Source organism: Brachypodium distachyon, chromosome 5 (genome assembly GCF_000005505.3).
Source record: "Brachypodium distachyon strain Bd21 chromosome 5, Brachypodium_distachyon_v3.0, whole genome shotgun sequence".
NCBI lineage: Eukaryota > Viridiplantae > Streptophyta > Magnoliopsida > Poales > Poaceae > Brachypodium > Brachypodium distachyon.
This window is the reverse complement of record NC_016135.3, coordinates 19,826,656-19,840,182: the sequence shown is the minus strand read 5'-3', so window position 1 is coordinate 19,840,182 and position 13,527 is coordinate 19,826,656. Positions and strand designations below refer to the sequence as shown.

At 50.3% G+C, this 13,527-nt stretch overlaps 1 protein-coding gene across 1 annotated transcript; it reads left to right on the top strand.

Annotated features, from left to right (window-relative positions):
- Nucleotides 1-5,513: 5,513 nt before the first annotated feature.
- On the top strand, nucleotides 5,514-7,126 carry LOC100828855 (GEM-like protein 4). The gene is made up of 3 exons (XM_003580127.4): nucleotides 5,514-6,028; nucleotides 6,143-6,211; nucleotides 6,315-7,126. Exons 1-3 carry the CDS (start codon nucleotides 5,860-5,862, stop codon nucleotides 6,770-6,772), a joined length of 696 nt encoding a protein of 231 aa, XP_003580175.1. The 5' UTR covers nucleotides 5,514-5,859; the 3' UTR covers nucleotides 6,773-7,126.
- Nucleotides 7,127-13,527: the final 6,401 nt, after the last annotated feature.

The following is a 13,527-nucleotide window of genomic DNA, read 5'->3' as shown; positions in this document are numbered from 1 at the left end:
GGTCGGTTTGCCGCAAGCTGCGCCGCGGACCCCTTGGAAGACCCCCTCGACGGCTCACCGTCCGGACGCTCGACATCGGGTCCCACCATCTCACCTGCAAAAAGATCCGCCAAGAATTATCAAAATGTGGTCAAGTTCCGAAAGGAATCAGCAAAGGAAAGGAAGCTAAGCTCCTTGGGCCCAAGCCTCCATCCCGCGCCGCAAAAACAAAAAAAGAGGAGGCCGAAGCTCCTAGGGCCGCAGGCCCACTTGCTCTTCGGCCCATCTGCGTGAAAGAAAAAAAAAGGAGGAGGGCGACAGGGCAGACTGCTCGCACCCATGCTCCTGGTCGCACCCATGCTCGCGTGCGCGCCATGTCCAAGCTGCACCGTGCCTTCGCGCACGTGCGCCGTGCCTACGCTGCACCCTCGCACCCGCGTTCGTGCCCGTGTCCGCACGCACACCTTGCTGCGCCGCACCGCCCCCGCGCTCACGCGCCGTGCCTGCGCCATGACCTTGCGCCCGCGTCCGTGCCAACGTCCGCACGCATGCCTTGCCGCGTCGCGCCTGCGTTCGCACCCCCTCTCGCGTGCCACGCCTCGCTGCACCAAGGCCGCGTGCCGCCTAGCTGAGCCGTGCCACGTCGTGCTCACGCCCCGATGCGCCCTCGCCGCTCCTGCAGTGCACGCGTGCCCGCGTCGTGTCCTGCTGTTCCCGCACCCATGCCAAGCCGCGACGGCCTGAAGGTGTTCGACCGTGCGCCCCCAAGGATCGCCGACACCTAGAAGACATGAAACCGGTACCACAAGGCCGCCCTCACCTCCACAGGAGCAGGAAGAACGCGGCCGACGACGAGGGTCTCCGGGGAGAACTTGGAGGCACGATCGGCACCTCGCTCCAAGCGGCCTCGGATGCACCCCACGCCCCCGCGAAGACTCGGTGACGAGAAGCTTCCGCGGCTATTCCTTGGCAACCGACACGACGTCTGTCATTGCTAACGAGTGGCTAAGGCCCCTGCGGGGCGCCTACAATACACCAACCTCTCGAAGAGATGTCGGACGCCGCCGAACTTGTCTTCGACCCCGGACAATTTAAACAAGCATGGTGTAGGCCTCTCCAGTGGACGGGGGTGCCATTTTATAGGCCGTCGGAGCTCCTAGGCGTCCGGGTTGGGCCAATGACGGGGCGACACCTCGCCGTCCTATGCCCTGTCCAAAGCAAGGAAAAAACAAGGGTCCCAACTTTGCAAAAGGAAAAGGAGGGAAGAAAAGGAGGGAGGGGGGGGGGGCCTCCCCTGGCCATCCCGACCAAACGACCAGCGCCGACTTCATCCCTTGCCGGCGTCATCTCGCGTCGAAGGTTGACCCGAAGGCATTCTCAATGCCTCCAGCTCAAGTGGGCTACTGTTGTAGTAAAATAAAACCCTTATATGGGCCGGGCCGTAAATCCTATGTGGCGACGACTAAGTCAACATTTCCCAAGCGTGAGTCAAGATGCCCACGTGGCGCAGTCAATCCTACGTGGCAAAGGAAGACAAGTTAACAAGTCAAGCCTCTCATGCCATGGTCAAAGGGTGAAATTAGCTAGAGTAGGGGACAAGAAAGGTATGGGGATGAGGCTTTTGGTCCATGGAACATGGACCAACCCTCACTTTCCCCCTCATGGTGCACACAAAAGTTATGGACCAAGGAGCTACTTTTACCATTTTGCCCCCACTTTTCTCTCCCCCTCAAGGGTAGCCATGGTCTTTTGTCATGGACCCCTAGGCTATAAATACCCTTTCATGTGGGCATGTATCATTCACTCTCAACTTGAATAAACTCAAGGGGAGAGGGCTAGAGTGCTCCCTCTAAGGTTCGCTCTCGCGCGCCGCTCTCGACTGAAAGTCGACCGGCCTCGAGAAAGCCTTTTAGGAGACTCTAGTTTCGATGCTCCGAGATAACCTTGGTTGGCACGGGCTCGAAGGAGAAGGGGTTGGGTTAGAGTTCCGAAGGTATCCTAATCTCGATACTTGAAAAGACGCGTTCGGTCTAAGTACGAAGCGGTCCCGACGAATCTCTCGCTAAATGTGTCTTGGTAAGATCCGTTCGGTCCAAGCGCTTGGCTAACAACCCACTCGAAGCTTTTCCTAACATAGGATTAAGTCGCACCCGTAGGGTCAACCAAAGCTATTAAACAAATATCGACGTGTCAACTTGTCGAAGTGTACGGCGACTTTCGCTATAAGGCCGGCATACACGTCCTACTTTTATACCCGCACTTGTGCCATCGAGCGTTGACACTTCTTACTCTAATTGTTGTCGAGAACAACAACACACAAAATACATAAAAACTGATGAAATGTTAGGTTACATAATACATCCAATGCTTTTGATAATGGTCTAGTTATTTATTCACTGTTTTTACAAAAACTCTTACTAGTCACTTCGAGCCTCTGAGCATCCAGAGTGGGGGGGCGAGTATACCTCTAAGAGCTTAGAGACACCTTTTACCACCACAACCATTCCTTCAGAGTGCCTCTAAGCTTAGAGGTGTCTCTTCCCTTCGTGCAACCCCCAAAAGCTAAATGAATAGTATATAACAAGGCCCACATTTCATCCTCTAAGCAGTAAAGTGATCATTGAAAATTACTTGGTGAAGGAATGTCCACCTTAGGCAAGAAGTGTCTATACGCATTGCATAGTTTTGTGGTAAGCATAGAGACAAGGCGTAGGTCCTGACTTAGAGGCATTTTTGCATGTTAAGACCATGGATGCTCTTCTAAGCCTTGGATCATTTTCGTGCCACCATAATCATCTAAACCTCACTCTAAGCATAACTTATACAATAAAATTGCACTGCACCTTCAAAGTGCAATTTTAGGCTTATTAGTATGGTATCTTAGGTGGGTGGGATTTCAAAATATTAAACTAAAATGTAGGAAAAGAAACTAAGAAATGAATCAGCTAAAGCGAGACAATAAATAAAATAGCGTTACTTTTTTTTTGTAAACACATGGCGGATATAGAAGAATTGACTCGCAACGGTTCAAATTTACTAAGTACCTCTAACCATATACATGTATGGCTATCAATGCATAACACATAAGTCACTTTCAGTGAAAGAATATTCCGCACCGGGGAGATAGACACGACATCGCCCTAGGAATATCATTTTTAGGCCAACCATCAAAACTTTTTGTTCAAATTTTGAGAAATATTTTTGAACTAGCAATTCAGTTAAGTGGAATAAGCGGGATCCCGCTTGCATCTCTACACCTAATAAGTACAGCCCATGAACGAAACATGAGTGCATCCGAGCATATTTTTTATACACAAGACTGGTTGCTGAGAATTGGAGATTGACGGACGACTGTATTTGCATTGCACGCCTCGCTAGTAACCGGTGGGGAATTTTTTGGCAAAGTTTTGTTGTATTAGATACAACTATTTTCACCTAACCATCAAAGAATACTAGCCAGGGATTAAAAAAGTTTGTTGAAAGTTTGGTGGGTAAAGAAATATTTATAGATCAAATTTCAGAGTAGATTTAAATTAAATTAAATTTATTCAAGGTTTGTCTAAGTTCAATGAAATTTGCTTGAAGCAGTATTTAGATGATTTCTAAAATTTCCGAAATTTCGGTTATTTCGATAGTCTTAATTTTCTGTTTCTAAAATTTAAACCTTGATACTAGGCAAATCAAAACGTATAAGAAATGCAAAAAGCAAACGATAAATGACATTGTTTAATTTAGTACTTAATTTTTTTGCAAGTAATTTAGTACTTAATTTGACTGCACATTTGATTTTGGCAGACACATATCCCATTTAATACTCTGATAAAACATCCGCAGACTTTTTTTTCCTTCGAACATTGTTTAAACTATTCAAAACTTTCAAGGAGTCTTATGAAATTATGAAAATAACCTGAACCCAAGAGTACCTTTTAGCCATCGATCGACAGGCCGCATGCATGTACCCCACTGCCATTATCAAGACTTAACAGCGAAGCGCCCAATAGCCAAACAGAGGATTCCTTTAGTTCCGAGACATGAAGGGACGTGGACAATACTTTTGCACCTGCTTTTACCAGGTCACCTTTTCGTTGTTTTCGCGCGCGAGTGGTTAATTAAGTGGTGATAGAATATTAGAATGTTCAACCTCGTCCAACTAGAATACCGAAGCATTCTTGGGGGAGCAAGACTGCAACTCTGCAAGTGCCACTGCACGTAGGTAATCACGTTCAGTCGTCGTTCAGATTAGTACCTGAATTTAGCGTAGGATGCATGCAGGTGCAGCAGTGATAACGTAGCGAGACAGATGCAGGCAGCATACCGTGCAGGAGTAAGCAGTGTAGCACGTAGGGCATGCATCGATCACGGGTTAGTTCGCTGTGCCATTTTCCATCTTTCTGGAAAGACAGCGTGGTCGGCCTGAAAACGATTTCGTCTCGAGATCTCTCCCTTTCTCGAGCCGCGGCATCTCCGTCTCCGCTTCGACACGTACTCCGGGGCGCAGATGCGCTGAAACGACGCCGAGCCCCACCGGAAAGCTGAAATCTGCTTCCGAGTAGGTAGCTATAGCTAGCCCCGGGGCCCGGGCCGGGGCTTCCCATGTGACATGACAACGCGGGCGATCGTCGTCGTCGTCGGCACACAACCAACGTAATAACCCCTTCGCAGATTCGGAAACAGTGGAGCGGCCGACCTCGCAACGTCCTTGCGGTTGCCGGCTTAATTGCGGGAGACAGGGACGGCATGGCGCCCATGCCGCTGCTGTGTGCACCGCATTCCGGTTGACACGTACGCGGAGCGCGGAACGGTTACATGCATCTGGCGTTAGGTGAGACCGGTGCCCCTGACTCGGTGCTGCATGGGATCTGAAAACAGGGCGTTTGGATTCGGGGGTAGCTAGGAAAAGAACGCATGGAGACTTCGACGGGGAGGAAAGCTAGCTTAAGGTTGGACCAGAGTACCAAACCAAAATGTTCTTCTTAGGCGAGGGACCAACCTTTTCTCTGTTAGAAGGTTTTGCTGCTTACCCTGATTCCACACACGCACATGCATCGATCGATCAGTTAATGGATAATGGTCCTCGCGGACCAAATCGATCGGCACTGCAACTTACTGGAGATGCATACTTTTCTCTCTCCTTTCGTTCGTGGATTCAAGAAAAACACATAGTGCAACAAGCTAATACTATACTGTCTCGGACCGATGCACGATCGAAGGACCTCTATCCATGGAGCCTTAAATAAATCAAAGAAATTGACATATCGTGGCCCACCGGTCCACTTGTTGCTCCCGACAACGCGCCACCCCGTTGGCCTGTAATCTGGTGCAAGAATGTGCAGGCACATGGGTCGCTTCCTGGAAAGCGGCAGAGAAGCCACCGGAGGTAGCCATCTGTGCGGCATGCACGATCCCCATGAGAAATCCCGAATCGCGCTTTCGAACAAATGAATATACCGCACCTGGCCTCACATGGAAGGGGCAAACAGGCAAAGGGGCTAGCGACCCTCTCCGGCAGTCCGGCTCTCTCTAAAGCTCTGCTTCTAGCTAGCTAGCAAGGCCGAACTTAATAGATAGATGACGCGGCCACACGCACACGAACGTGGACTCCGCCTTTCTGATCCGCCCGTGACTCGGCCGGCCCGGCTGCTGACTCCGCAGATCCACTGCCTTTGCCGAAAGGATCCACCACCGCGGGGCTTATAAAGGCCGCGTCTCGGCTGCTGCACTCCGGTACCAATCCCCGATACCTTACTCGCTAAGTCACCAGCGCCAACGCACGCACGCAGCCTGGTGAGTCCCCATTAAGTGTCGATCGATCTGCGTTGAGCTCGATCAACTTGCAGCTAGCACCGGCAGTATCATCCAGCATCAATCGATCGATCCAAGATGAAGTCCAGCAGCGGCCATGTCATGGGAGTTCCGGTGACCTCCAAGGCGTATGGCATAGAAGAGGTGTCGACCAGGGATCAGTCGTTTCGGAAGCAGGTCGACGGCGATCACCTTGCTGTCTCGTTGACGCACCCAAGCCCGTACACGTCTTTCGGATATAAGCACAGTAAGTAAAATTGCACCACGCATGCATGGGCATACCTTCAGAGTTCAGATTTGAGACCTTGCACTTAACAGTTGATAGCTTGATATTGATGCTTATTGTGCTTGTATTCTGCAGGCAGCAAGGGCCAGGTTGTCCACTGGGTGAGCAAGCTGGGCAGAAGGGCACAAGGCTTCCGTGAGCATGGTGAGTAGTGCATGCATGATAATTTCTTCTTTAATTTCAACGGCTTGTTGAGAAGTTCAGTGAATCTTGTGTCCTAAATGTGCATTGTTCTCCGAACGTGCAGTGACATTGGGCCCAAAGATATCGGAGACAGTGAAGGGGAAGCTGAGCCTGGGGGCGAAGATCCTGCAGGCAGGCGGGATCGAGCGGGTGTTCCGGAAGGCGTTCTCGACCGAGAAAGGCGAGCGGCTGGTGAAGGCGCTGCAGTGCTACCTCTACACCACCGGCGGGCCAATCGCCGGGATGCTCTTCGTCTCCACCAAGAAGGTGGCCTTCCGCAGCGACCGGCCCGTGGCGGTCACCTCGCCCAAGGGCGACGTGGCCCGGGTGTCCTACAAGGTGGTGGTGCCGCTCAAGAGGATCGGCAAGGTGCGGCCGAGCGAGAACGCCGACAGGCCGGAGGAGAAGTACATCCACGTGGCCACGGTGGACGGGTTCGAGTTCTGGTTCATGGGGTTCGTCAGCTACCAGAGGTCCTGCAAGTACATGCAGCAGGCCATCTCCGTCTCGCAGCAGAAATGACTAGGGGTGGATGATGATGCGTGGTGGTCGTGTGTTGTTGTTGTTGTTGTTATTGTTGTTGTTTGTTCTGTCGTCGTCGGCACGATGAGAAGAGGAGTTTTGGGCTACTGCGCCATCTTTTGCTGCGGAGTAGCCCTAGCTAGGAGAATTGCTCGATCTCATTTCGGATCGGAGCAGCTCGAGAGTTCCTTCCGCGTACGGTTTGTATCGGCTTGTGTTTTGCCTTGCGATTGCTGTGTAGGGTGGGTCGAGAGGTGGGTCGAGAAATTAACCATGCTGCATGGTAATGAATGGAAAGGCAGTTGTTCAAAAATCAGATTTGCTATTTCTCAGTCGATGGTCTGGTCCGTCCGATCGGGCTTCGAGATGCGTGCTGCAGGTACAGCAAATAAACAACGCAATAGATAGGGTATAAACTGACATTGTGCAATACCGGCTGGTTGTTTTGGTGGCAGGTTGTTGTTGTATTGTTTGCCTGCAAGGAGGTTGCAGGTTCAAACCTTTGTCCTTGCATTTTTTATTTTTGGTTTCTTATTTGTATCTTGCTTTGTTTCTGTTTTTTTTCTGTTTCTCTTGATTTTTTTTTTCTGTTTGTACCTTTAAATTATATTTATTATTTAGTTTCTTCTGTTGTGTGTTTTCCGGGTCTATATAAATGAGGTATTTCTAAAGTAAAATATTATATAATGTGACTTATTTCATGCTTCGAATTCCACTGTCATTGCACAAGTTATATATGTGACATATTCCACGCTCCGAATATCACTGTCGTTGCACAAGTTATATTTGTCACCTATTCCACGTTCCGAATTTCACTGTTGTTGCACAAGTTATATATGTTACCTAACGTAAAGGGCACCATACTCAATCACCTTTGGGGATTTGCTAATTCTCAATCGCCTTTTTTTTATTAGAACTCAGTCACCTCCATAACCGTCTGATTGGCCATGTGCCATGGTTAGTATTCTTTTATTTTTTGAAAGAAGATTAGCTTATTTTCCCTCGAGGTCAAGCAACCAGCGCATGCGCTTAGATGCTAGTGGTGTAAATTTTTCGTTTGAACTTTGCTAGATATAAGTTGTCAAAGAAATAGTTGAGGGTAAACCCATTTGAGTTTTTGAGACCAGTTGCACAAGATCTCTCCCAATGCGTAATTGAGTTTTTTGGATTAGATGCTCGTACCCTATATGGATCTGCAATTGACTTTTTTTTGGCTAATTGCACAGAAGCTATTTTGACGTGCAATTTAGTCTTTTCGGAGGTGAATTGCTCTTCAAGCCTCTTGTTGTGCAATTGATTTTTTTTGTTAGTTGCAAATCACCTCTTTCGATTCACAATTTAGTATTTTTTTAACGTGATTGAGTTGCACATCACCTCTCTCGATGCACAATTTAGTATTTTTTTTTCTTTGAACGTGATCGAGTTGCACATCACCTCTCTCGATGCACAATTTAGTATTTTTTGAACGTGCTCGAGTTGCACATTAATTGAGCCTTTGTTTTGGTAAGTTGCACATTAAGCCTTTTGATGTGCAATTGTTTTTTTTTGTTGAGTTGCATAGCACCTCCCCCTATGTGCAATTTAGTTTTTTCTGGAAGAGTTAGACATCACGACTCTTGTTGTGCAACTGAGTATTTTGGTGTGAGTTGCACATGACTGAGACTTAAGAGTATTTTTCACAGCATCTCTCAATTTATTTTTTTGGGGTGAGTTGCACATTTAGTACACTGCTGTGCAATTAAGTTACTTATGTGTGATTTGTGCATGATTGATATTTAAATGTATTTGTTCATGACTAAGACTTAAGAGTACTTGTTTTATATGAATTGCACATCACCTCCTCTAATGTGCACTTTGGTGTGTGTGTGTGTGTGGTGTGGTGGTGGTGGGGGGGGGGGGGGGTTGAGTTGCATGTTAAGTATACTGATGTGCAATTGAGTTATTTTAATTGTGATTTGTGCATGACTGAGATTTAAATGTACTTCTTCTGACTGAGATTTAAGAGTGTTTTCTTAGATGAATTACATCATCTCTCCTAATGTGCAATTTAATTTTTTTGGTGGGTTGCACATTAAAATTCTTGATGTGCAATTGTGTTTTTTTTTGTATGTGTTGCAGACGGCCGAGATTTAACAGATTTTCGTATTAGCAGCAAATATATTTCAGATTTTGCTAAATCTCAGTGTCATGAGATCTTTTTTTATTGCTCGGACAATTTTATAGTCGTTAAATTCACCATTAAGATTCGTTCCAACTTTGTACTGCATGTTGTGTTTGGCCTATGGTAAAACAGGTTAAACACGTGGGCTTTATTTATCTGTATCGGGGGCCAATTCTCCATTTATCTTGGTGCACAATCCAAGACGTATGGCGGTAGCCCAAGTAATATACTTTTTTCCGAAAAGAAGGGCATGCCGGCCTCTGCATCGATCGATGCACACAGTAACAAGTAATGTACGTGCGCTACTAATAGTAGAAATGTAAAACCTATGTAATTATCACATTTCTAATTTTAATATTGCACAAATTTTTATTTATTTTTTATTACATTTTTTGTTGGTATTAATCACAGCAGTTGGTGCGAGTTTACCTCACTGAAGTCTTCTCTTCCAACAATTCTCATTAGACGGGACTTATGTCTCACGTTGGGATTTTTCTTTGCTAGTATTGCTCGGTCTGTTTTTTATTTTATGTGTTGTTTTCCGACATAAGACACGTAAACTTGGAATATATCTAAGGCCAGTCAGTAGAGACGTAAAAGACACACGTACGCAGCACACGGCCACACACGCCTACACGCACGGACACACACACCGCGCACACAGGCGCACAGAGGCCTGGCACACAAGCGCGCGGAGTGACCATCACCATCGACTGAGAAACAATTGTTTCTCAGTCGACTGGGAGGTAGGCGGTCCCTTCAAAAATTGTTCTTATCATTTTTATCCCTTGAAAAATTCATGATTCAGGTCGACGCTTAAGTTTCATATAGACGTCAATGCAATCCCGGTAGTACTACAGAACAACCTATCACACCGACGGTCCCCGCAAAACAAAAATCACGGACGGATACTTTTTGTTTTAGCGAATCACCAACGGACACTCTTAAACTCCTACTATGGCCATCTTGACCACTTGAATATTGTCACATGTCAGCCCAAGTACGAGACGAGGCATCCAAACAGCATGGCCATTGAGCCAACTGGTTGAAATCGGAAGTTCTAGTTGGGCTGTTCTTTCAGACCCAATTTCCATGCTCAGGGCTCAGGGTCCAGCCGAAGCCTAGGCTTGACTCTTGAGGCCACTCAGCCATCCCAAGTTCCCAACAGCGACCCGCCATTAGCCACCGCAAGTGATCCCGAGCCCGTCACCTCCACAAATCCACTGTTACCTTCGAACAAAAGAGATCGCGCAAGGGCACAACGTCAGCGGCGTTCGGTGTAGGCACACGTTGCTGGCTGCCGAGAGAGCGGACGGCATGCAACCGCGGCGCGCCCTCGCGTCTCTCCCTCGGAGAAGGGAAGACAACACCTGAGCGGCCGAAGCGGTTTGTCCTTGTGCGTGATGCAAACGAGCTGACCCGGCCAGCTCGCCTCCAGTATGCGCATCGCATGGCTTTGTACGTGTCCCGGCACGGAGCCCTTGAGAAACAGGAGATCACTATTCGTACCTTCTGGACGTTGTACCGAGTGCTAGCACATCAGCAACGACGGGTTACGCAGGGGCTCTCAACTGTAGGCAACTTCTCGGGCTCTCAACTGTAAAAGGGGTTAGGTGGGCGATGGCGTCCGCTTCTTCCGGGGAGCCGTTAGGGCGACCGGGAGGGCGTTTTTGGGCGCTGCCGGCGGAGTTCGCCGGAGAGGCTTGCGACGAGGACGGCGACGCGGCTACGTCGCCAGTGGATCTGGCGCGGTGGTGCTGCACGCCCGTGTCCTCTCTGTCGCGTGATCTCCCTGGCTCGGGAACCTCAGTGACTTCTTCGGCTAGGGCAGAAAAGCGCAGGAGGAAGAAAGCAGAGGTACGTATGGCGTTGATGAATTTTTCTCCGGTTTCAGGTTCTTCTCCGGAGCAATCGTCCAGCACACCGGCGAGGACGTCTCAGGCGTTGGGGAAGGACCGGGTGCCTCCGGAGTCGGTGCTTCCTCCCCTTCCGGTGATGTTGGATGCGGATTCTTTTGATGCGGCTGAATGGACGATGGTCATCCGACGGCGGCGGCGTGCGGCGGCGACGCGTCAGGTGAGTCTTCCTCGTTGCCGTTCGACCGCACGTTCAAATTCTGCCGATGGTTTGCGTGGTCAAGCGGTCCGATTCGTTGCGGGCCGTTACGTGGGCTGTGTGGGTCCCCCTAGCCGCTCGGGCATGTTGGGCTCGGCCCAACATGGGGACAGGATCGACGTAATTCCCGTCGGCTGGGGATTACGCCGAATCCTTCGATCTTTCTGGGGGCAGTCTTCCTCGTTCTCCCCGGTTGTTCCTGCAGTCAAGATGGCGAATCGTGGCGGCGGTGGAGGATTTAATGGCAATCAGGCTCGTGGTGGTTTTGGGCGTGGGGGTGGTTTCAATGACGGCAGTTTTCATGGTGGCCATGGCGAGTTCGAGGGTCCCGGAGACCAAGGTTTCAATCCTGGGTATGGCTATGGCGGCGGCTATGGCGGTGGATATGGTGGTGGAGGTCGGGGAGCAGGTGGTTATGGGGGTGGCGGTTTCCATCTGGGCCGGTGGAACCCTCGGCCTGCAGGCGGTTTCCATGCGCGTCAGGGTGGCACTGGATACGGCAATCGACGCCGTTTTGAGTTCCGCGCTGGCCGTGGTGATGGCGGCCGCGGTCGTGGTTTGTCCACAGATCGCGGGCGCGGTCTGGGGTCTTCCCTCGGTGCTAGTGGCCCGGTGCAGGCGTCTGGTTCGGCATCGGCGACGACTACAGCTGCTGCAGCTGATTCGACTCCGGCTGCAGGGGTGACCTCCACTGCTGCGCCTACGATGGCCCCTGGTGCTGGGGTCACGACTGCGGCACTGGTGGGTTCAACATCGGTATCTCTCCCTCCGGTCGCACCTGCGGGGGCGATGCTACCATCGATGCAAGCGGTGTCTGCAATTCCTGTGGTGCTGGTGGCCACGGCGACCGGGCGCTCTTCTGCGTGGCCTCCTGCAATGGCGAAGGACGCCGCAGGGCCAGGACCTACTTCGGCTGCCCTGGCTGCGGCCAAAAGGAAAGGCAGCAGAAGTGCTGCCATTTGTTGTGGCTGCGGATGCGAGCACTTCGTCTAACCCAACAGATGGTGGGGCTGTGATCCAAGCAAAGAAAAGAGCTAGATGCTATCGTTGCAATTTAGTAGGCCACGTTTCCATGGATTGTGATACTATTTTGTGTGACTACTGTGAGTCGGCAGAACATGCTTCGGTCGTGTGCCCTCTGCTGGATGCTCCTAAACCTCAAATGACTATGTATGGTGTGGCTGATGAGGAGCTGCTCATGTTTGAGATGCCGCTAACTAGCTTGTTTCGGACCAAGTTAGACAGTGGCCATGTGGGGATGGTCACAATTTCAGGAGGGAGCTTATCTATCGATGAGATGGTTTCTTTATTGCAGTTGTTTGTGCCGACTGAGAATTTTATTTGGGATGCCACTCTGGCTGAGAAAGATGTTTTTAAAGTTCATTTTCCCAACAAGGCGGAACTTCAGCGGATGGTTCGTTTTGGTAATTTCAAAGTTCCCAGTAGTCCGTGCTTGCTTACTTTTGAGGAATGGAAAGTAAAGGTGAAACCCGTTTGGACTCTGCAAGATGTTTGGGTTCTGGTTTCAGGGATTCCACGGAGGCGCTTCGTGATTTTCTTGGTCTGTGGAGTCTTGGGTCATTGTTTGGGGTGACGAAGGAGGTAGACATGGTGTATACTCGGCTTCATAATGTTTTGCATATCCGTATTGCTTGTGCGGATTATAAGCGCATTCCGGTTCGGAGGTTTGTTTTGATCAAAGGTGAAGGTTTTGAGCTGTTTTTCCAAGTGGAGGCGCCGCTTGAGGTTCAGCAGCCGGCCGATGCGACTATGCCTGATGTTTCTGATTCGGATGGTGATGGGAATAATGATAATGGTAATTCTTCACACGAGGAGTCGGATGGCAGTGGCAAGCGTACAACAACTTCTGATGGTTGTTCTTCTTCACCGGTGGTGGGAGATGTTTCGTCACCTCATACCTCTCCGTTAGCCTTTTCTCTGCTGGCTTCCATTCGCTTCGGTTCCTTTCCGGTGGGAGCTTTTTCTGTGGGAGCGGCGGTGCCCAGCGGTCGGTGGGCGGATATGGTCGAGGAGGATGAGCTTGCGGTGTCTGCTCCGCCGTTTGCTGCTGGTGGTGGTCGCCTCCCTCCTGCTGTTGCTGATCGGACGGCAACGGTAGGCAGGCCTGCTTCGGATGGCTCGGTGGCTGCTTCTCTGCGTCGCGGGCCGTCGGTGCCGGTTGCAGAGCAGTCGCTTACTGCTGTGGCCAGGGCTGCACCTGTGCGTGCGTCTCCCCAGCTTGCGGTTGGGGCTGGTGCTGCTGCCTCCCTGCCACGTCCGGCCGTGCGGGCTGGGTCTCCTCAGCCGAGTGTCACGCGGGAGTTGCATCTGTCCGGGGGTCAACAGCAGGCGGCTGTTGTGCTCGGGCAGTCGCCCGCTGCTCTGGTTGCTCCTGTTCGTGTGTCAGGCGGACATGCGAATGGGACATCTACTCCAACGGTGGTCGAGATGATTGCATTCGGCGGGATCCAGGATGCTG

Coding starts and splice junctions, on each gene's coding strand:
- LOC100828855 (XM_003580127.4), top strand. CDS start 5,860: ATGAAGTCCAGCAGCGGCCATGTCATGGGAGTTCCGGTGACCTCCAAG. Junction 6,029..6,142: donor GTCTTTCGGATATAAGCACA/GTAAGTAAAATT, acceptor TGTATTCTGCAG/GCAGCAAGGGCCAGGTTGTC. Junction 6,212..6,314: donor ACAAGGCTTCCGTGAGCATG/GTGAGTAGTGCA, acceptor CCGAACGTGCAG/TGACATTGGGCCCAAAGATA.